Here is a 21,529-nt window from a genome sequence, read left to right as displayed (position 1 = left end):
TCCCTACTCAGACAGAATCCCCCCCCCCCCCCCCTGCTGCCCACCCCTTGCTTTTCATGCTCATCCCCTTTTTGGGGTAGAAAAGAGGAGTCACAGAACCAAAATCTTTATATTTTCCAACTTCCTCAACCTTTTTTAGTAGTTTTGATCTAACCACGGAGCACTACATGCTGACATCCTTCCTCTAGGGGCTTGACAGTGCTAGACCAGAGATCTTACCATTATCCTTTACCAGGAGATCATTTAAATCATCTGCAGTGAGCATAAAACTGAATGCCCATGAATTCTGACATCTATTGTGCAAGGTATTCAAGATTATGTATTTTATAGCAAAGATTTGATTTCTGCTGTTTATAAAGACTCCCTGGTGCCTGTGAGAAGAATAGCAGTAATATGCAGAGGAAGGTTTATGAGTGATGTGACTATTCCTCCCCCATCCCAGTAATTTGATTTTAAAAGATTTCATGAAGCTGAGCAGCTTCAGAAGCAACAATTCTTTTCTTACCAACAAGGGGCAGCTGAAAAATGTTTAACGATTTCCCTCCTCAGTAATACAGTTTAATGCATAGAAATTAATCATGTTTTATAAAAGCTGGTGGGCAACAAGTCGCTGTTTCATTAGCTCAGGTATTACTATTGATTAATTTTCTGGTAGATTTATTAGTTTTATGACAGGATTGTTCAAAATGCATAGCAGCCCCTGCTGCCAATTTGCGTAGTGAAGGACATGTGCTATACTACAGGATAATATGACTTTATTATAAACAGGAGGATTAAGGATTTCTGTTGTTAGGTTTACCCAATGATATTGGCCTATAATGCAAGGGAAACAGTATGCATTTTATGTGCAAAACCAGTTTTCTGCCAATGACATAATGATCCTTGCAACAGCATTTTTTTGTTCTGAGTGCTTGGATGGCTCTGTGATCCCATGCGCAGTGCTAGGTAAGCCTGATTTCTCCAGCTGCTGACTTGCATTGGCTGCTTATTCAAATTACAGATACAATTAAACAGAATGCCTTGAAACTGTACTCAAAGCCTGGCAGTGTTATTTCTGCCTGCATTGATAAACAGCTCTTGACTTTGCCCAAACCGTTCCACCACCCACTTTCCTTCCGGCTACAAGTGGGATGTCATGGCAAAATGACAAATGTTCCCCATTTAATACTTGTTCATGACAAACTGCTTCACATTTTCTTCTGAGGAAAAATTCTTAAGCATCCTAATTCCTTCAGGTTTCCTATATTTCATAAAAAAAAAAAAAAATTCTGTCATATTTTGTAATCTTCTTGAAAGTGGTGGGGATAAAGTACAACATGTTATACCATGTCCTTAACTCTCCTGGGGAAAATCTTCACTTATGTAGGGTTTTTAGATCATGAAACACGGCCCATAGGTTGTATAATGCTTGTGCTACAGGACTACATGATTTCTGAAGTGATGCTGTAATTCTTCTGCAGTATACTTGGGATATGTGAGTTGTAGGAAATAGTTAAATATAGCTTTGTTAGCATAGTCTTGGTATTGAGAAGATCATTTACACAGCCAGAGCCTCCTTACATTGCTGTAGGAGTTTTTTAATAGATCAGATGAGAGCAGGCAGCTTTCTCCTTAGGACACATTTTCTATTCTCATTCCTGACCTCATTCCCTGAGACCAGAGATTTTCTTACCAAACTCTTCTTACTGCCTGTTCTTTACTTGTAGAATGAGGCAAATCTTCTCCCGGTCTTCATGGGTAACCTCTACAGAAAATTCTTCTAAGGTGTTGTTAAATATTTAGGCTGCAAAATTGCATGGAGACTTTTGGAACAGAAGTAAAAGATGGAAACTCAGCACGGATGCTATTGTCATGTGCTACGGGATTAAACTACTTGAGGTCTGTAACACCTGAGGAGCGAAGTAAACTTCAGACTCCAATTGTTGGGAAATCAGGTTTTTGGCATCAAAAGTTCCACAGATTTATGTCTGGGACCTCGTGCAAACTCTGTGTTAACTTGCCTGATTGTAGAGGTTAAGACAATAAATCTCTGTGCAGATTGGAGGTGCCAGGACCATGGGGTGCCAGGACTGAGGAGGACTGGAGCTGGGGGTGGTGGGGATGTGCTCATGTCCCTGAAGAACAGAGGCAGACAAGGGGCTCTCCAGGGTACCCAAGGGGCAGTACAAGCCTGAATGGGAGGCCTTGATACATTTTCCCCAGAAAGCTTAATGGAAAATTGTCATCCCTGAATTGTGCCATCAAGGGAGTCACACGATGAGGTTTCACTTTGGGTCTTAGACAGGATTGATATTGCTTGGGATTTTCTTTTACCATTCATCAAGGGGAATTTGAGTTTTTCCAGTGGACATGACACATGAGAAGGTAGATTAAAATCAGAAATTTATGATTGTCAATACCAAACAATTAGGCATGGGATACACCTTAGGGAAAATTTTAACTACATGCAAATTTATTGTGGATGGATTTTTTCCATACAGTCACAGAACTGCAAAAATCCTTTAATCAGAAGCTGATTTTTAAAATCATGTTTTATTTGCAGCATCTGGGATTTTTAAAAGATTTTTCTTGATTTTTTAAATTTTATTATTTGCTTGCTTTCTGTGTAATTCTTAATCCTGTCCCTTACCTCTGGTTTTTTGTTCCTGGTTTAAGAGAATTTTCCTTGTCTGGGCACCCACCAATGCCATTTGCTTCTTTGAAAGTGAATAATAGCTATCTACTCCTTGAATGCAACTTTATCAGCAACTGTTGCTGCTTTTGAGCACAAATCTTCTGTTGATAACATAATTCTTTATTTGCTGGTAAGAAAGTAATGTAGGGCATTACCTTGGTCAAAATACATAGCACCTGCTGTTTATTTCTCATCAAGTAGGGCTTTTACACTGTCAGTCACCTAATATGTTTTTGAAAAAGCCAGATTTTACGTCTTTTAGCTTTTAGGGATTCAGAAATGGGTGGTGTATTACAGTAGTTCAATCTAGTCACTAGAACTAGAAAGATTAGAATACAGAAAATTTTTGCTTTTTTCCTTCTCTGAAAAAGGCAGATATTCCCCTTGATGTAGTCTCCTCTGACTTATATGATTTTTTTTTTTAATAACTGCCCATGCTTCAAAGGCTGCTTGCATTAATATTTTTTCTATATATAAATTGCCCTCCAGGTGACTTGCTCCCCTTCAAGCATCAGGCAGATAATCCAATATTTTTTACCAGTTAGGTACTGGATGCTATAGAGAGTTACAGGGGAGAAAGAGAAGTACAAGAGCAAAAATTCAGTCTTAATATTTACACATATATATAACTCCCAGTGCTGAGGAGAGATAATTTTTAGTTTGGTGACACTTTTTTTGTTTTCTACAAATAAGCACAATTTGTCCACATGAAAACACAGTAATTCCTTAAGTGCTCTGTGCTGAATTTCATCAGGCCTCTAACCTGAACTGTCTGACCTCATATAAATATTTTTCTTCTTTTTTTTTTCCCCCCTTCGTACTTTGCCCTGTAGTCTTATCTTCATGTCAAAATTAATATTGGGCATGTTCACAGAGCTGATAGCAGGCAGATTTGAACTTTGTTCCCACTGGGAGCCAGCTGGCTGGAGGCCAGCTCTGGCTTCCTTGCAGTGCTTCAGCTGATGAGCTTTCCATCTCAGCAGGTCCCCCCAAGAGCCTCTGAGCACCAGGCAGGCAGGGGCACTGCTGGCAGTTCAGAAGCAGTTTGTGCCTGCCCAGTTTTGAGCATCAGCAAGGAGAGCTCATGCCTGCTTGTCATTTCCTGGGCAGAAAGTCCTCTGTCTGACCACAGCCTTTCTCCTTCTGGAGCCTCAAACAAAGCATTTAATAATCATCTGTACTTACCTGTTATGTGAACCCCTTTCTCATACTGTAATGTTTGCTTTTTGCTGGGGTTTCTTTTTGGTTTATCTTAGAACACATTACTGAAAACTTCTGTTTATTTTATCATGTTCTTTGCTTATTAAAGCTCATGTTCTGTTTTAACTGTTCTGCTTTTAACTTCAGAGGGATGGTGGTGCAGGAAGGCTTAGACTCATCCTCAGCACCATATGCATTAGTTTGTGCTTTTCCCAAGATCTCATTTCCATGTTTAGTTGATTGATTGAAGATGGCCAGTGTGGTTCCAATAGTCTGTTGCTACGCATTCTCTCAAGATACTTGGATCTTTAGTAGTCTCTTTCAGTAGCTGCCATCTGCCTTCCATCTCTTGTCCCTTGTTTAACTTTCACACCAGACCTCCCCTTCCTGTTCCCTGAGCCTTCTTCTCATGCTGGTGTGCTCATCTTTGCAGAAAATATCAGTCTCATTCTGCAGTTGCTTTCACTCCAAGTACTACACACTTGCAAAATCTTAGTCAGGTATTTTCTAATGGAAAAAAATCTATTTTTATCACTCAAGAGTTGCATTCACCTTTGGAAAGGAAAAAGTATCCTCTGAACATTTTTCCATTTCTCAGCTCTGGTCTGAACTGAGTCCCTGTGTTCAAAGCAGGTCGTTCCTTTCTTCCTCCTACCTTTTCTTCCCACAGAAATGCCTTGGCCACCTCTGTCTCCTGGTGAGCAGAAGTGATGTTTCACAGAACTGAAGATCCTGCCTATGTTCTGCTTAGTGTCCACACTCTCTCCAGCACCACTATGGAAGTCCTAATAAAATTTTAGTGTTATTTTAACTAAATAACTGAAAACAGTAATATCAGCTTTATATTTGATTGATAAATTCTCTGTAAGAGCCTCTCAGCACTATTCCTTGCTGCATTCTTGCTGTCTGGGAGTAGCTTTTTATTTATGTCTGGAACAACAGAGTGGTCCTCTTACATCCTAAGCACCAATATGTAGTATTTCCTCATAGTTTGATGAGAAATGAATGCCAAAAGCAGTTTGGGGTTTTGCTCAAACCTTGTTTAATTGTCTGAAAATCAGAAGATTTAACTACTGCTGCCCCCTAAATAGTAACTCTCCTTCCAACCCTCAGCCAGAGGCATCTCAAGACCTGCCCGAGCAGATATGGTTTTTATATATTTACTGTATCCTTTTCCCAGAAGCTCAACGTGAATGTAAACAGAACTTAAAGCTACTGTTGGCCCAAAAGTGATGTAGTTGTGTTTTTCTTCTTGGGTCTCTCACCCAAGATACACTTTATTCCTCTAAGGAAGGACTGTTCTCTGTCCCCAGGTTTGAAAAATGTATATTGAAATGATGGTGACTTTATGCTTTATATGATTGACATGGTTAAATTACTTTTATAGCTTCTTTCTTCTCCAGGATGTGCTGAGTGCTGCCAGTCATTGTTTAGAGGTTCCTCCTCTTTCCATGTTTGCTTATACTGGTAACTTGGATTTCAGTGGCACTGAGGAGGAATAGTTGACTGGAGAATTACTTACTGCCTCTCCTTTACAGAGCACAAAACAGGTTACAAGAAGCACATCTCAGCCTTTGAAATTAGCTTGTGATACTTTCTTTTTTACCCTTTAACTCATTGCTGTTGCTTCAGAAATAGCAAGTTCTAAATCACTTCAATTATTAAAGTTGATGGGTCAACATTACAATAGAGAGAAATTTTTCACAATATATATTTTAGCATAGTGGATGTGTGTCACCTTTCAGCCCTACTGGTTTCCATATTAACATTAAAACAATTGTGGGGAAAGTGGGCAGCAAGAGAGGTTTCAATTTTTGCAGCTGGAAGATTGTTCAGACAAAACCAATAAGAAACAGAAAGAAAAGCAGAAGTTTTGAAGATTTTTGAAGTACCACTCAGGCTAGTCCACATATGCAATGAGACTGAGCTGCTCAAATAATAATAGACTCTCTGTGTGTATGTGTATGTATCTACAGATATTGTAAGTATAAAATACTATCATCCTTTACATTTTAATAAAATGAAAAAAACTTAGTTTTAGCAAGCAAATTATTGAAATAGTTATTGATACTTTTACTTGTTTTCCATTTAAAAACCCACATTTTAAATCACAATTGGTAAACAATTATACAAAAATAAACTTTGACAAATGAACTTTGATAACTTTGTGAAATCACGTTGTGTTTAGTGGCTTTTTAAAACAAATATCTCCTAGAAAAGGGTATTGAATACTAATGTGTACTAATAAAAACTCTACAAATAAAGAGCTGAATTTATCCTGATGTATCCTCTGTCTTTTTACCCTCTAAAACCAGTTCTTAAGCACTTGTGAGAAGTATGATCCCAGGGAAGACGAAAAAGACAACCTTACTACCTAATCCTTGTGGGTTTTGTTGCCTGAACTTTAAGAATAAATAGAACATTTTGTTCTTTTTCCCTGACATTCTGATACTAGTGCAATAGACAAGCACAGAAAAGTAATTTTCTGGTTTGATGCCTGTTTCAAAGTTAACAATATAATAGATCTATGAAAAATGTAAGTTGACTCTGAAAACAAGTATTGATGCAAGGACTGTATAATGCTTACATTTTCTAACTTGAGTTCCCCACTTTTTTGTTTTGTCCGTAGACACCTTATTTTTGGCCTTCAAATTGCTGGGAGCCGGAAAACACAGACTATGGTCAGTGTAAAAATCTTTCCCATTTTTGGGGGGGGAATTATTTATTATATGAATGATTAATCATCCAGCTGTTTATTTAGTATATGAATGTTTAATCATCCAGCTGTTAAAAACATAATTGTATGTCACGTAATGCCTGTGCAAGAATTGCTGGTACTGAAATGAATATGGGGTTGCTTTTTTCAAAGTTTATTCCAAGTTTACTGAAGTCAGATTTGGAGCTCATCTCAGGGGAAAAAAAAACTTCAAAACTCATCAACTTGCCTTGTCTACATCTTCTGTTTGATCCAGGAATTGTAATTATTTGCAGTGACAAAATGTCAGTGAAGCAGAGAACTCTTGCTTGTGGCTGTGCAATAGTTCTCAAATTCAGACCCAAAGATGTGCCTATTTGATACCTTTTATTTCTGAAATACGTTGGGTGGAAAATTATTTATGGTGGAAACTAAGATGGTTCTAATATGAACTATATTCGAAAATACCTTGGTTTATTTTCTTATCACCTGTAGTTTTATTTTATTCTTAAATTACACATTTTTTACTGATGTGTTCTTAAACAGGAAAATCTGAACAAGTAGTAAAGTGTTACTAAAAAACTCATTAAATTTATAACCCAAATTAGATGCCTCTGCACACCAGAGTGTGACCTAGTTTTTTTTTTAAAAAAAGGATTATCTATTAACAGTTGCCTTTTTATTCTAATACAGACTGTAAGTATTCAGCTCACCTGAAGACTTGATCACTCTTCTAGGGAACTAAATGTGTACCTGGAAAATTACCTTTTCAAACACTCAAACTTTGAAAGACTTTATTTACAGCTTTCTGGAAGGTTAGGTGTGTGTTCACTTCTAATGTGGGGAGCTGAACCCTTGGGGAGCTGAAGACCACAGGGATGGATTGTTCCAATAAATGCTTCATTCCTTTCCTACAAAACATGGGGAGAGTTTCCTCATTCTGTAGGATAAAAATGTTCATTTGTCTTTAAAATACCAAAATTCCCGACAAATAGTTAATTGAAAGCTACAGAGGAATAGTAATTCATGCCACACCTGAGTGATTGGCCACTTCAAAGGAGGAAATTAGTTGCTAAAGGAGAAATGTTTGATTTACCACTTACTACAATGTTTTTCCTTTCCTTGAAAGTGTTACTTGCTTTTCTCAGAGGTGCACTTCTGTATAGTCTCCCAAGATGTTAAAGGTCAGAAAGTAATTTACTATGGTTTTAAGAGACATCAAGTTGTTCATCTGTAGTGTGTATTACATTACCAGGGGGATTTTGATAAATAAATATATTCTTAACCTGTCTGAGAAATTTCTATTGATATCCTTTAATTTAAATGAGGAGACACTAACTTTCTAGTTGCAGCTGATCACTGGATTGAGCAGTGTATTGCATACTTTAGGCAGTAAATAGAAATTTTACATAGTCTGTCCAGTTTTTGCATGCAAAAATTCAGAATTAGGCTTGGGATCAGTTTCTTCATGATGTATGGAAGAACCTTTGTTGCACAGTAATAGTATTTGTTTGGAATTTAAATATAAAACATGTAAAATATATTCCAGTTGGTGAATTTAACCCCTTCTGTTGCAGAAGGGTAGAGGAAGGAAAAGATCCAATCCTGCAATCTCATTTCTCCTTCTGTCAGGAGCCAAAGGTGCAAGCCTGGAAAGAAACTTGGTTCTAGCTCCCCCATGCCAAAGGGTCAGAGCACTACAATAGATCCACCAAGGGGGGCTGTTTGCCTCCAGAATTGGCTAATCTTAGGGCAGTCACAGGAAAATAAATTTTTAAGACAAATTCTGCATCTGCTCTGTGGCCAAAGGATTTTTTTCTGATTCTTTTCTATGAATGTAGAGGGCAGATAAGGGGAGAACTGGATACAGCTGCTTTCAAAAAGGATCTCATTAAGTGTTGTTAACAATGGTCATCAGAAGAAGACAGAAAAATCAGACATGATATACAGAATCTACAATAAATCTAAAATAGGCTTGAAAGAATTTGAGGCTATTAAAGATAAATTTCACCTCAAGTACTTCCCAAGAGATTGTACAGAATTTCTGTAATTCCATTACTTCCTAGAAAATATAATATATAGAATTTATGTTGTTACAGATACGTAAATGTGTTTCTGACTTGTTATGTAGTATGGTGCTGTGCAGTGCTTCCATTTTCATGGACTTGTCCTAAACAAACTTGAAATTTCACCTCCTAAAACAAATGACTGTGGCAGGTTATTAGGAGTCTCTCAAGACCAGCAAGAAGTAGGCTTCCTCTGTAATCTTCCTTTATCAAATTTATTAACAAAGCAAACCAATTTCTTTGGCATTGACCTAATTTGTACAAGTCTTTGAAAAGTCACTACAGTTTTATTTTAATTTAAAAATTACTCCCAACCATTAGTCACCCATAGCTAGGCTAGTATCCAGGAAAAAGGTTAATATTAAACTAGAAATTAAATGAGATGGGTATCTTGCGTGTGTTAGTTTATTATCAGAGCTATCTCAGAAAGCAATCATCTAAATAATCTCTATATCATTGTATAATATCTTAATGCCTTATCTAAAATATCATTTCTTGTTCCACATGAACTTGTAATATTAAATATTTTTGTTGAAATAGATTTATCTGAAGAAAATGTGGAAAAAAACTGGCATGAGAACAGAACCTTCCAAATGTCAAGAAACTGCGTAGCTGTTCTCATAATTAAGCTATAGTGTTATGTGTTGGTGACATAAAGAGTGCTTTGATTAATGTGTTTTATGTCAAAATGGAATTGCATGGCCTTTGGTTTTAATTGTAACTATCAAAATATTGACCATTTTATCATTCTGAGGTTACTAAAAACCTGCTCATTTTCACAAAGTGCTGAAAATGGCCTTTTCCTTCTATAAACAATCTCAAGAAAGATGCCTTAAATTTCAAATAATTTTTTGAAATGCAGATTCTTAGGCTCCATCTGTTGAAGATTAGTGAAGATTCCTGTTTTAATGCTGAATTTCTTGGAGTCAGCCACCCATGTGGGACACATTGTTCTGTGCTCTATCCCATTAGATTCTGTAGGATTTTAATAAAGAACTATTATTATTGCCGTTGCTGTTATTATGTTATTATGTTTTACTTTAAGGCCAGTGCAGTTCAAATCACTTTATGTTTCTTGTGACTTCAGTCAGGTTCCTGAGTTATGATTTAGTTTTGTAAAAATCAAAATGGGATCTCAGTTCAGCTCTGGAAATGAACACAGGTAATGGCTGAGCATGTGACCTGCCTTTAATCACCTCTTTCCTTACAGATATAATTTTGTAACTGACAATTTTTTCCTGGCAGATAAAACCAGTTAATGTCATTAAAATTTCATTAAATATGGAGACTTTTTAAGTCCAGTGCATCTCAGAAAGGAGGAATATTATGCCACATATAAAATTATTTGGTATACATTTGGCCTCAGATCTCATGGACCCTGTCACTTTTCCGTGGTGGTTTAGTGACTCACAGCCATTGCAAAATTGAGGAATTCAGTTCCTTATTCTTCTCTTACTTGAATGAGAAAATTAAGAAATATGAAAGGTTAGGAGAAAATTCCATTCCATTCCATTCACAACAAAATAGCAATTATTTTCCTGTTTAAAAAGTTCAAACCTAAGCCTAAGCAAACAAATATATGTATTTTTGACAGTGTAAGAGTACATAAGTATTTTAGATGCAGAAGATATGAAGAATAGGTAACTTTTACTCATTTTCTCCAGTGGGCTTTTGTTGATGGTTAGACTCAGAAGTGGCTGTGACATACAGATCTTTTCTTACAGTTAGCTGCATATTAAAGAGAAGCATGTTCAAAGGAGAGAGAGAATAAAGTTTTGAAAGTGCCACACTCATGAATAGTGTTAAGGAGGTCTGGACTAATATTAGAAGACAACTGTCAACTGCATTTATATAGTTGCAAGATGATGCTGTTTCAGCACTGCAATTTTACGTGTGTGCATTTCTTCCAAATGAGTTAAAAATGGAGGAGGATTGCAGAAGTTTTGGAGAACACAGTAAATTACTGATAATGCAACATGAGTTTAAGAGCACATCCCCACATGATCTCTGAATGATGCTAAGTGGGATCATTTTAATGTATATTCCAAGCAAATTCTTAACTACCGCTGCTGTGAAGGACAAGTTTTCAGTAGCTTTCCAGGTTAAGTCATGTGCTGTAGAGACAGTCTTCTAGGAAATTAAGCACTTAGAAGAAAAATAAAGCCTTAATTACTTGCTCCCTTTAAAAGTGTGAGCTCCCTATCTGGGTAAGAAATGCCTTTAAACTTCCATAGCAGTTCTATAAATATTCATGACTCTTATCCAGTGTGAGTTACAGGAAAATAAGGAAACCATCAACTTTTGCTATGTGAAAGTTGTTGTCTTGTAGCTGTTATTCTCCAGCATTTTTCTGAGAAGTCTTTCTTCTAAAATTTTCTTGATAATCAGCTACCAAGTCTGTACAAATCTTCCATCCAAAGTGACTCTGCTCAGCTTCTGCTGCTTTCTGAGCATGAGCCATTGCACCCGCCTCACCTCCCTCTCTGCCAGACTTGCAGTCATGCTAGAGTACATTGTGCTCAAAAAATAATTGCTATCATGTATCATGTTTTTCTCATATTGAAAATTTTCATGTAGTTTTTTCTGTAGAGCTTGCTGCCTACTTATATCACGTGCCTAGCTTCAAATCCCCCTGTGAAAATTTGGTTACTTCAGGAATTTACACTCTCATCCCTCTTGCTGCACCCTTTTCCATGGAGTAACTAACTGGCTAGAAGGAGAACTCTACAGAGGATGCATTATGTGCTTTCTTTCAGCAGATTCTCAGGAAATATTCCCTTGCCAATAGTTATTAGTAAGTAATTTCTATTTGGGAAATGTTAAACCCTATTGTTTACTGAACTCTGCTGGAATATGCTCAGCAGCTCAGTCCATGAGTATGAGTCAGCTTTGGGGCAAAAGTGGCAGCAGAGTACCATTTTTTCAATGCAAATTGTCAGATATCAATATAAATTTATTAATTAAAATGTTGCCTTGAGAAGAGGCGAAATTTACCTTTGTATTGTAAATAATTTCTGGGGTTCTCTGCAGTTCTATAATCTTGAACGTTGATGTTCAGTTCTCATTCTTTCAACAACTGGTGGCAGCCAAAGTACATCAGTAGTGACTCCTATAAGAAATCCTCTTCGGTTCTTAACAGAGCTCCCTCCTTTAAGGGCTTGCCTCAAAATTTTCTCTATTTCTGGGTGCAGTAAGAAGCAGGCTTTTTTCACCAGACTCAAGTAATGTACTGAGTTGCTGCTAAGACTGGGTCGTGGCTCTTTAAGTGAGTGACTTTGCTTTGAGAAACAACATATACACAGTATGTTAACTAAGATCATGGTGACAACACTAAGTGAGGACTATAGTCTACCAAGGAGAAAAACCACTCAAGAAAATGTGGCTGGGGCCAGTGCTTGCTATGCATAAAATTTAATGTAGGCAGAATGTAATTAAATGAACTTCAGGAGGAGACTTGCTTTAGCAGGAACTTGGAAGAGGTGACCTAAAGGACTTTTTCCCACTCTGAATCCTTATTCCATTGTATTTCTCTGCAGAGATACATAATTCACTCATTAGGAGCTGTCTCTGTCATATAAATAATGAAAAGGAAGTCAAGCATGTCCTGAATTTTGTTCTGATCCCTGCTAATCCTGACATTGACAAACCACTGCAGTGAGGGCCCTGTAAGCAGAAGGCATTTCCAGAAAATGCTTTCCAATAAGCTCACCACTCCGGAGTTTTGTACTTATGTGAATTTTATTTTAATGAAAGTGTAAGTTATTTCAATTATATGTGGAACGTGGAAAATGTGTTTGACCAACACATTTGTATGCATGCATTTAGAAAGGTAACTGACCCAAGTACATGTTCTCTACAGCATTATTAAAAAAGCATTACTCTAAAAGCATTGATAATCTCCATCTAGGTCCTTTATAAATAGAGATAAAAATTCTTACCAGTTTAAGTTCTCAAATGTATAAACATAATTTATGATTTTCAGAATTGCTTTCAAATTATTATGTTGGGTAAAACAAATAGGTTTGACTGTTTCATTATCAGTGTGGAAGTGAATAACACTTTCAGGAATAACAAATGGGTTTTTTCTGTAGTCGTGCACTGTCTTGCCACTGAATGCCCTTTGCTGGGTGGACACTGGGTAACTGCCCATTTGTCAACTAATGGCCACCTTCTGATGCCATCCCTGTCACTGATCTTTGCAGTTTAGAAGAAAAAACCCTAAATACCTTCCATCTTCTGGCATCCTCAGCCTTGCTTTGGATTTCACATGCTCTAAGTGCTTTCTATGCAAAATCAGTGTGTTTGAATTTATTGCACCTCCTGTTCTTAAAATATTCTAGCAAGTCCATTGAATCTTCCTTAAATCTGAAAACAGTAGGAAAAGGTAGAAAGCTTTTCTTTATTATTATTTTTGTATCAAACAGGGTATTAAATATTTGAATTCTCATTTAAAGCATTATGATGACATCAAGAAGTATGAAATAATGCAATGGATGCAGTTTCACACTAGATTTGACAGTAGGATATTCTTTATCTGACCCATAGTTCATGTAACTTGGGTGACATCCCTTTGTACCTCTTTTTGTCACCCTGCAGGACTTTCCTAGACTAACATCATCTGTGGAAATTTATGTTTTTGTTTGTTGAAGATGAATTTGCCTATTTGTAATTCTTGAGCTCTCAGATAGACTTAAATTTGGTTTCTTTCTTGCTCTTGGTTTATATCAGAAAGTTGTCTACCCTTCTAAATCTATAATCAAATTGCACTGTTTAAATGTTATAGAAATAGTGTGGAGTAAAAAGTGGAGAAAGGTAAGAATGTTTCAGAAGTTATATTTTTGACCAGTTGGCAATTTAGTGCACAGGAGCAACCATGGCCTTTTTCTAACTTAGTGTTATTGGCATTTACTAAGAGAATAGTTCTTTTCTAGGTAGATCTAAAAGCTGTCATCTTTTTTAAGACCAGGTGAAACTCAATAGTTCAAAGAGCAGGAATTATTTTTGTTTATTGAGGAAAAGCAGAAGCGACCTAAAGATGATATAAAATAGGCCTAGATATCCTTTCCTAAGTAACATAGTTTTTACCCCATCCTGCATGTTGTGTGCTCTAATGCTCCATCTGACACATACATTCACATATGGAAGAAAACTTCTGATTGCCAAAGGGCAGATTAAATCCCTAAGACCTTACAGTACTTTCAGTTTTCCTTGCCCTTTAAATACTGACGAGACATATACACACTGAGCCTGAAACCAGAATTTTGAGTCACAGAGAGTATAAATTTAATCTGGCCTCTGGAGATAATGAGTGCTCACTGAAAGTTCTGCTCACGATCTGGGGCTGAATCAAGCTGTAACACCACTGGGACAATTATATAAGGAGTTTAAGTTTGTGTACAGGATGGTTGATGAGTAGGTGGTGTTATCCATGGTCTTCAGAGGCTCGGTTGTTCATCCACTGAATTTAGATGAGGCTTTTTCTCTGTTGCAGTGAGAGGCAATGCCCCTGTTTAGCAACAAGCTTAAATTCCCCACTTGAACTTCTAAGTGAAAGTTCTTGGTTTAGGTTTGGTTTTTTTTTTTGTTCCATAAGTGAATATTATATATTCAGTCCACTTTCTTGATTCAGAATGAAACCTGTCATTACCACCATGATCTTATTTAAAGAAAAAAAATCTACAGAGAAACATCAAGTACAAGTGAAAAGACAAGAATAGGAAAAAAAGATAACTATTAAAATGGATTATTTTTTTGTGTAACATTTTAAAATTCCCTTGCTAGAGGGAAAATCCTGACGCCCTCTTCATGCAACTCTTTCTAGAACATTTTGCAGTCTCACTTTAAACTCTCACATTGCCCACATTTTATGAATGCCTGAACAGAATTTTCAAGAGCCTCTATTCTGTATTTACTTCATAGCTATCAAAGTGTGCTTTAGTACTGCTTTGTGGTTCAGATGCCCATTTGTAAACATCACTGGCTATATTTCATTAGAAAATGCTGCTTATTAATATCACCTTTAAAATTATTGGCAAATCTTTTTTCTCATGATAATCAGTCTCTTCTAAAGCTTGAGCTATATAACCTAATATATAATTCACTTTAGTGGAGGCAATTATGTTGATTGCAAAATCCATCAGAATACACTGGCTCTAAAATAAGAGTGTATGTGGCAATCCATATTTAGCAAACTGAGGTTTTTAATCAGACTCTGTTCCTTGTGTATCATTCATCCATATGTAAAGCATTTTTCAGCAACCTTGTCGGGCAGCTGCAAGGGTGGGCAGCTCCACAATGGAAGGTGAGAAGGAACTGAGGGTGGGTGCAGAGAAGGCAGGAGAAATGTTCTCACCAATAAAGTCTCAAATGAGCAGGGAGGTCCCAGGTCAAGGCAGGAGGCCAAGGCAGCATTGATAAGTTACTGGGATGATTTGAAGTGCATCTACAGTGTAGCTCAAGCAGAAACCTGGGGAAGTAGCTGGGCTTTAGCCCCTTCTCAGAGCAGTCACAGCTCTTTGGTGTTCTGAGAGCCCTGAGCAGGAACCTGGGGGAGGGACAGATAAAATTAAATGAGTGGAGAAATAGAATAGCTTTTAGTTGGAAAACATTTCTGCAGATAGCACTTCTGTATGAAGCCATAAAGCACTGGCAACTACAGTCAAATTAGAACAGCAGATACTGTCATTCTCTGAAGTGTTGAAGGCTTTTGACTCTGCTTTGTGAGAGAAACAGGGCTGACTGACATCCTTCCCAGATGCTCAAGGTCAAACTACTGGACTCAACCAGTTAATTCACATGTGTTTTGATGCAGAAAATGAGATACCAGTGAAAGATGGGAGCTGTATTTTGGAGCTCACTGCTCTAAAAGTCGGGAGGAAAAAAACTCATTTCTTTGTGTCCTCATCCTGTTCTGGATGAAAAAAAATTGATTTTCACATTCTTCTTGCTTTCCAATGTGCTAGGGAATTTTATTAAAGACAAGTCAAAGCATATGGTAACAAGAGTGTGAACTGATGAACTCAGATTTCTGAGCTGCTGCCATATTCTCACGTGACTACAAATAGCTCTTAAATAGATTCAGATGCTCAAACATGCACTTCTATAATAAGGATGTGGTTGTTAGCACATTGCAATGGCAGTAAATAGAGTCAAAGACCAGGAATGTCATTCAGGACTATTTTCTTATACACAAGTGGCTATGTTGTATTTCCCAGATAACTAAATTTTTCTGGGGCATATTCTGCCTTATCCACACTGGCACATAGAAACGTTTCTGACATGAAGAATTGAAACCACAGGTAATGTAAACTTTAGACTCCTGAAGTGGAGGGGGTCTGGATAATCCAGAGAAAGTTGTCTGGGAGATGACTAGAACATGATTTTTTGGCTAAGATATGTTCATAATGAAAAAAAAACAAAACCAGCTCGTTCTTATATTTGCCATGGACCTTGACCAAAAAGTGCCCTTAAAAGAACCCTGCAGACAAAATACTGTGGTACTGTCACACAGTGAAGACAGGGGTTTCCTGAGATACAGCACTAGGTGAACAGTGTGGCAAGACAATTCCTCTCTCCTACACCTAGTGACTTGGTCATCATTTTGCCAGTGCTGAGATCTCTGTCAGCTGAAGATGCTTTCTTTTTAAAACCTATCCTGGCAGAAAGAGGGACAGTCTGCCACCTCTGCAGCAACAGTTTTTGTTGGAGGTAGGAGATGCTAATGCCCAAGTATACCTCCAATGGGACCCATGTCAGTGCTAAGCTAACTAAAGATGCCTCTTCAGGGACCATGAGAATGTGGTTTACAAGGGCTTGATCAAATACAGAAAACAGGTACTTTGTTGTGATTCTGTTCTGATGGTGTTAGACTTGTTGGACTAGACAAAATGTGACCCCTAGAATTCCCAGAACTGTTTACAGCTTTCTATTAAGTGTGTATTTTATTGCTTATATTCTCAAATGATTTAGTAATTATTTTCTCATTCAATGAAATAACAGATAACAAAGAGAAAATATCCTCACCATAAAAGGAACTAAATAACAAAGACCAATTTTCTCTTCAGTATTCTCTTAACCACTGTACTGATTGTGGATGCAGCCTAGGTACAGAAGATCCAGAATTCATCCTCTCATCTTTTTGTGACATTTCAGCATGAATGCCAATGCACTAGTGTAAGTGTATAATGATATTAAAATGCACAGAAACTGAGGCTATAGAAACTGTTTGTTTGCTGGAGTTGGTGTGTGATGTGGCTTTGTGTCTGTATTTGTAGATTTTGTAGACACAGAGATCACTTTGGAACCAGAGGGAATATGGGAATGGAGGGAATAGAGAAAGAGGCCTTGGCTTCTTATGGCAGTGGGAACTGAAAAAAGTGTGAATAAAAATAGACCAGGTAACACACACATAAGGAAAAAAAATACACAAAAGCTGCATTAAAATATAACTCCATTTTATATTGAGTAACACATGTAACTGCAGCTGGAGTTATTGAAGCTGCTTGTCCTCAGTTCCACTGAAATAGCATCCACTGGAGTAGGTTTGCATGTATTTGAGGTAACTTGTCAGATATGTTTCCATGGAGCTTTAAAATATATAATTGATCTGACAACCTTAAAAATCAAAGCTAAATGTAAGATGAGCACTTCCTTCTTCTGAGTGATTGCAAGAGTTAAGCTCTTATGAGAGATTATTCCCCTTTGCTCCTGTAGTGGATGAGCTGAGAGTCAGAAAGTGGGAACATTCCTACCCCCAACCTGTAAACAGGGACTCTTTTTGTTGATTGTGGAGACTGCAGATAAGGTAAAGGTTTCTTACCTGATTCATCAAAAGATTCCTCTGTTTCACACAAGAAAAGGTGCTCTGACAAAATGGAGTAAATATTGCATAATAAGGAACTGTGTTGCACTCAGTGTTGAGGGGAAGCTGTACAATACTTAGAGCTGATGTGAAGTATCCATTGCAAAAGCAAGTCGACAGGAAATGCATTTTATTCAAGGGTAGTGGAGTGCATAAAGAATTCAGGATCAGGCAGTGTGATTCAAACCACTGTGGTGTTTATGTAGCCTTAAGTTTCATTTTCATCCAGGTGTCCTTTCAATATTAAGCTGTCAATATTCCATTTGATTACTTCGTGCTCTGTCTGAATGAGGTGAAGGCTGAAGACTAGAAAATCAATGAAAGAATATATTTTCTCATTATATCTAATACACCACAAAGTTGTTGGGTTTTTTGTTGGTTTTTTGGGTTTTTTGTTTGTTTTTTCATCTTACATTATCTTCTGTTTAAAATAGTGATTACAGCAGATTATACTATATGAGAAATTAATTTTATCTCGAATTAGTTTTTTGGCTAATATCTTAGGTTGAATTTTTTTTATTTCTAAATACAAAATAAAAATAACTAAAGCTAAGTACCACGCATACTGGTTCTTAAAAACCTACTTAATTAATTAATTAATATAGCAGTAGCTTCTTATAAAATGCTTATGCATTATGAGTTATACATGCACAAATTAAAAATGTTTTTGCCATTTTTTTCTTAAATGTGCTTGTACTCTGGCCAACCTCACCCCAAGTATCTCATGCATTTTGTATATGATGTCTGTTGCATAAAGCACATTTTATAATTATTTAATGAATCTTTGTATCTAACTCTTCATTTCAGCTACAGTACTGTTAGCATTGATCCTGTATTTAAAGCTTTTTAGGAGACAGAGAAATCAAAACAACAAACAAGCTAGCAGTAAAATCTAGATGAAGCCTCTAGATTTCTGATCTGATGAGTTTGTGAGATTGTAGCAAATTCTGAGTTATTTTCTTCTGTTCCAGCTGTTTACCTCTGCAAGCGGACGATGCAAAACAAGGCAAGGCTAGAGCTAGCAGACTATGAAGCTGTAAGTACCTGGGAAAAACTAAATTTCTCTGCTGGTCCTAATGCTGAGTATGTGAAATAATGTTGAGCATGAAAACTATAGACATGTGTGAAAATTTATTAGTTATCAACTTTTACCTGTGTGTGGGTCTGACACAAATTCCAGATTCACCACGAGGGTTTGGAAGCACAATTATGCTCTTCACTGTCTAAGGTTTGAATGATGGATCTCTGGCAACATTTTCAAAAGCACTTGGTAGCTGTAGAAATATAAATCTCATTCTTAAAAGTTATGCTGGCACTTGAGCCCTCATCCAATCAGTTAGATGAGAGGCAAAGAGGAACTTCCCACTCCCTGAACGTGATGCTGTGCCCCAGGCAAGGTAAGATAATTGGGGCTAGGAAGACCCTGCGAAAGAGGGAGTGTGATCAGCTGATGAGGATGATGCTTGCTAAGGAGAAAGAGGTCTTGAATTCCATCCACATCCCCCCAGAAGTTCCTGAATTTTTTATGAGAATGTCAACATAAAATTCATGAACAGCCCTGTCTCTGCACTGAAAGCTGTCCAGCTGTGTTCCTGTGACATGATAGCATGGTAGTTTACCAGGCCTCTCAATATGCCAGAGACTCCAGCCTCAGCACCATGCTGACACACTTTATTGCATCTTCTGGCACAAGCTTGCTTTTCAGTGTTCTGCACTGTGGGGTATGCATAATTTTATACTTTACATGCCTTAGAAAATCCATCTCCAAAATACAGTCCACAAGAGCCTTTACTGGTATTGACAAGGTCTCTAGAAAATCTCCACTCTCTGCACTCTTTATTTTCAGCAAGTATGTCACAGAGATGCATTTGCAGTGCATAGAAATGCACTTAAAGCAACACTTTTTGTCAGGAAATTTAAGACAATTTTTCACTTAGTCTCTGTAAAAGAAATGCACAAAGGTAATTAGGATCTTTTTGGAGGAAGATAGGAAGAACTTCAGCCTTCTCCATGTTGACAGATCACATGCTGATGCCATTAGAAGTAGAGAGAGAATGGAAAAGCTTGTTACAGTGAAGCTGTTCTAGCATCATTGGAGAAAAGATTTTTGTTAAGATTTTACAAAATTTTTCCTGTTACCATATATCCTCCCTCTAGGATATCATACATCTTACACTTGTAAAGTGTGGGAGATACAAATTTTCTGTACAGTACAGAAGAACTGTAATTTGTATTTTTGTAAAATTAGGATAGCTGTGGAGGTCTTAGAGGATTCCTATACTACCAAATTATTGATGACTTATTGTTGTATTTTAAATAAATTAATAGGCAGCCAACATTATTCAATCCAAACCAGTTTTATAGATGACTCATGGGAATTGTCATATGGGTCATTTAGCATGGAAATTTCTGCCATCTTTCAGTATTAGGTTCTTTCAAAAGAAGGATTTTTCTTTGTATCGTTACAAAATTACTCAGTGAACCCCTAGAAATCCCATGTTCTGCTGAAGGTTGCACCACTTTTGTCATTAAGTTTCAAAACTAAAATAATAAGACCTCCAAAATGAAGACTTTCTATCAGCTAAGTAAGGTACATTTAAACTGGCACAGATAAATTCCTTGTATCGCATCTCGGGAGGGGGTGAGGGGAGGAGGGAAAGATAAGCTAAAAGCTATTAAATAATAAATAACTTATAACCTAACCCACTGAAATTTTGCTGTATTTTCAGGAGAGTTTGGCCAGGCTACAGCGAGCATTTGCTCGGAAATGGGAATTTATTTTTATGCAAGCTGAAGCACAGGCAAAGTAAGTTTCCCTGAAAATTAGGAGTTTGGGGTTTGCATGCTTTTTGAAGGACACTTCTTATGTTAAAATTACTGCCATTAACACTATCTTTTAAACATCCTCTGACACTGACAGAGTGGACAAGAAGAGAGACAAAATAGAGAGGAAGATTCTTGACAGCCAGGAGCGAGCGTTCTGGGATGTGCACCGGCCGGTGGTGAGTGCTGCTGGGGTGGCTCTGCCTATCAGCAGGGACACTAAAAAGTGCCAGCTTCTGTGGAGCATTGGTGTCACCTGAGAACAAGTAAAAGGGTTGGGCTTTGGGGCCTACCTCCCTTTTTTTTTTTTTTTTTTTTTTTTTTTTTCCCAGCATCTGTAGTTTTTTCATTCTACTACTGATGACTGCAAATACATGTACACTCAGTTGGGGGGTTTCTGTGAGTAGACTTGTTGTGTCTGATTTCCTGAATCAGAAGGTAGCTATCTTAGATTATTACTGTCTCAAATGCTTCCCCAAAGTGTGAGTCACACAACCAAAATTATCAGCGTAGCTAAAAATACCTTTTAAAAAATCTATTTTTGTTTTTTTGAATCTGCTTTTTTGCTTGCTAAGCCTTTCAACTTCACTCTGGTCATACTTCCAAGCTATTTTTAATGTGCATAACAGATATTGTTGGGTTTGAGCTGTGGGAGTCATGCACAAGATTTTTCTAAGCAAGATTTTTCTGAGTCACTTGTCAAAGTCCATCTGAAACAAAATTAAAAAAAAAAAAGGAGTATTACATAATCAGCTACATTTGAGATCTAAAACTAAAAATAATGACAAATGTCACAAGACATCTAATGAAACTGTGAGAACTCAATAATCCTACTTTTTTTTTTTTTTTTTTTTTAATTGAGTACAGAATTATATATGTTTCCCTTGGCTAGATTTCAGCTTCCATTTTTTGTGTTACAGAGTTTGGTATGACTACCAATGAATCTGAATATTAACTATGTCTTCCTTTGTGACTCTAGGAAGAAATACTTGACTAAACCTAATTGTTTGGGGAAGTAAAGTGAAATTGATGATACATGTAGAAGAGGGGAATACAGTGAGAAAGATTCAAATAAAACCAATAAACTGGGACAGGGTCAGCTTGCATTTGAGACTGTGGAATTGAAAGAGCAGCATAAGAAATGGATTTTGAGGCAGGATTTCTTCCTTGGTAGCTGTAGGAACAGGTAGACAAAATTATTTGACATGAAA

General features: G+C 37.1%; 1 protein-coding gene across 5 annotated transcripts in view; it reads left to right on the top strand.

The window, feature by feature from the left end:
• RGS7 (regulator of G protein signaling 7) overlaps nucleotides 1-21,529 on the top strand; it is a 212,212-nt gene that overhangs the window by 138,875 nt on the left and 51,808 nt on the right. For 4 of the 5 annotated variants that reach the window (XM_008493995.2, XM_030447138.1, XM_030447140.1 and 1 more), the window contains exons 5-8: nucleotides 6,504-6,555; nucleotides 18,467-18,531; nucleotides 20,225-20,301; nucleotides 20,416-20,497. In XM_008493995.2, coding sequence (XP_008492217.1) covers nucleotides 6,504-6,555; nucleotides 18,467-18,531; nucleotides 20,225-20,301; nucleotides 20,416-20,497 — 276 coding nt within the window. The remainder of the gene's footprint in view (nucleotides 1-6,503; nucleotides 6,556-18,466; nucleotides 18,532-20,224; nucleotides 20,302-20,415; nucleotides 20,498-21,529) is intronic. The other variant, XM_030447141.1, reaches the window with a different exon arrangement.

This window comes from Calypte anna, chromosome 3, assembly GCF_003957555.1.
Source record: "Calypte anna isolate BGI_N300 chromosome 3, bCalAnn1_v1.p, whole genome shotgun sequence".
Classification (NCBI taxonomy): Eukaryota; Metazoa; Chordata; class Aves; order Apodiformes; family Trochilidae; genus Calypte; species Calypte anna.
This window is presented reverse-complemented; position numbering and strand designations above follow the sequence as displayed.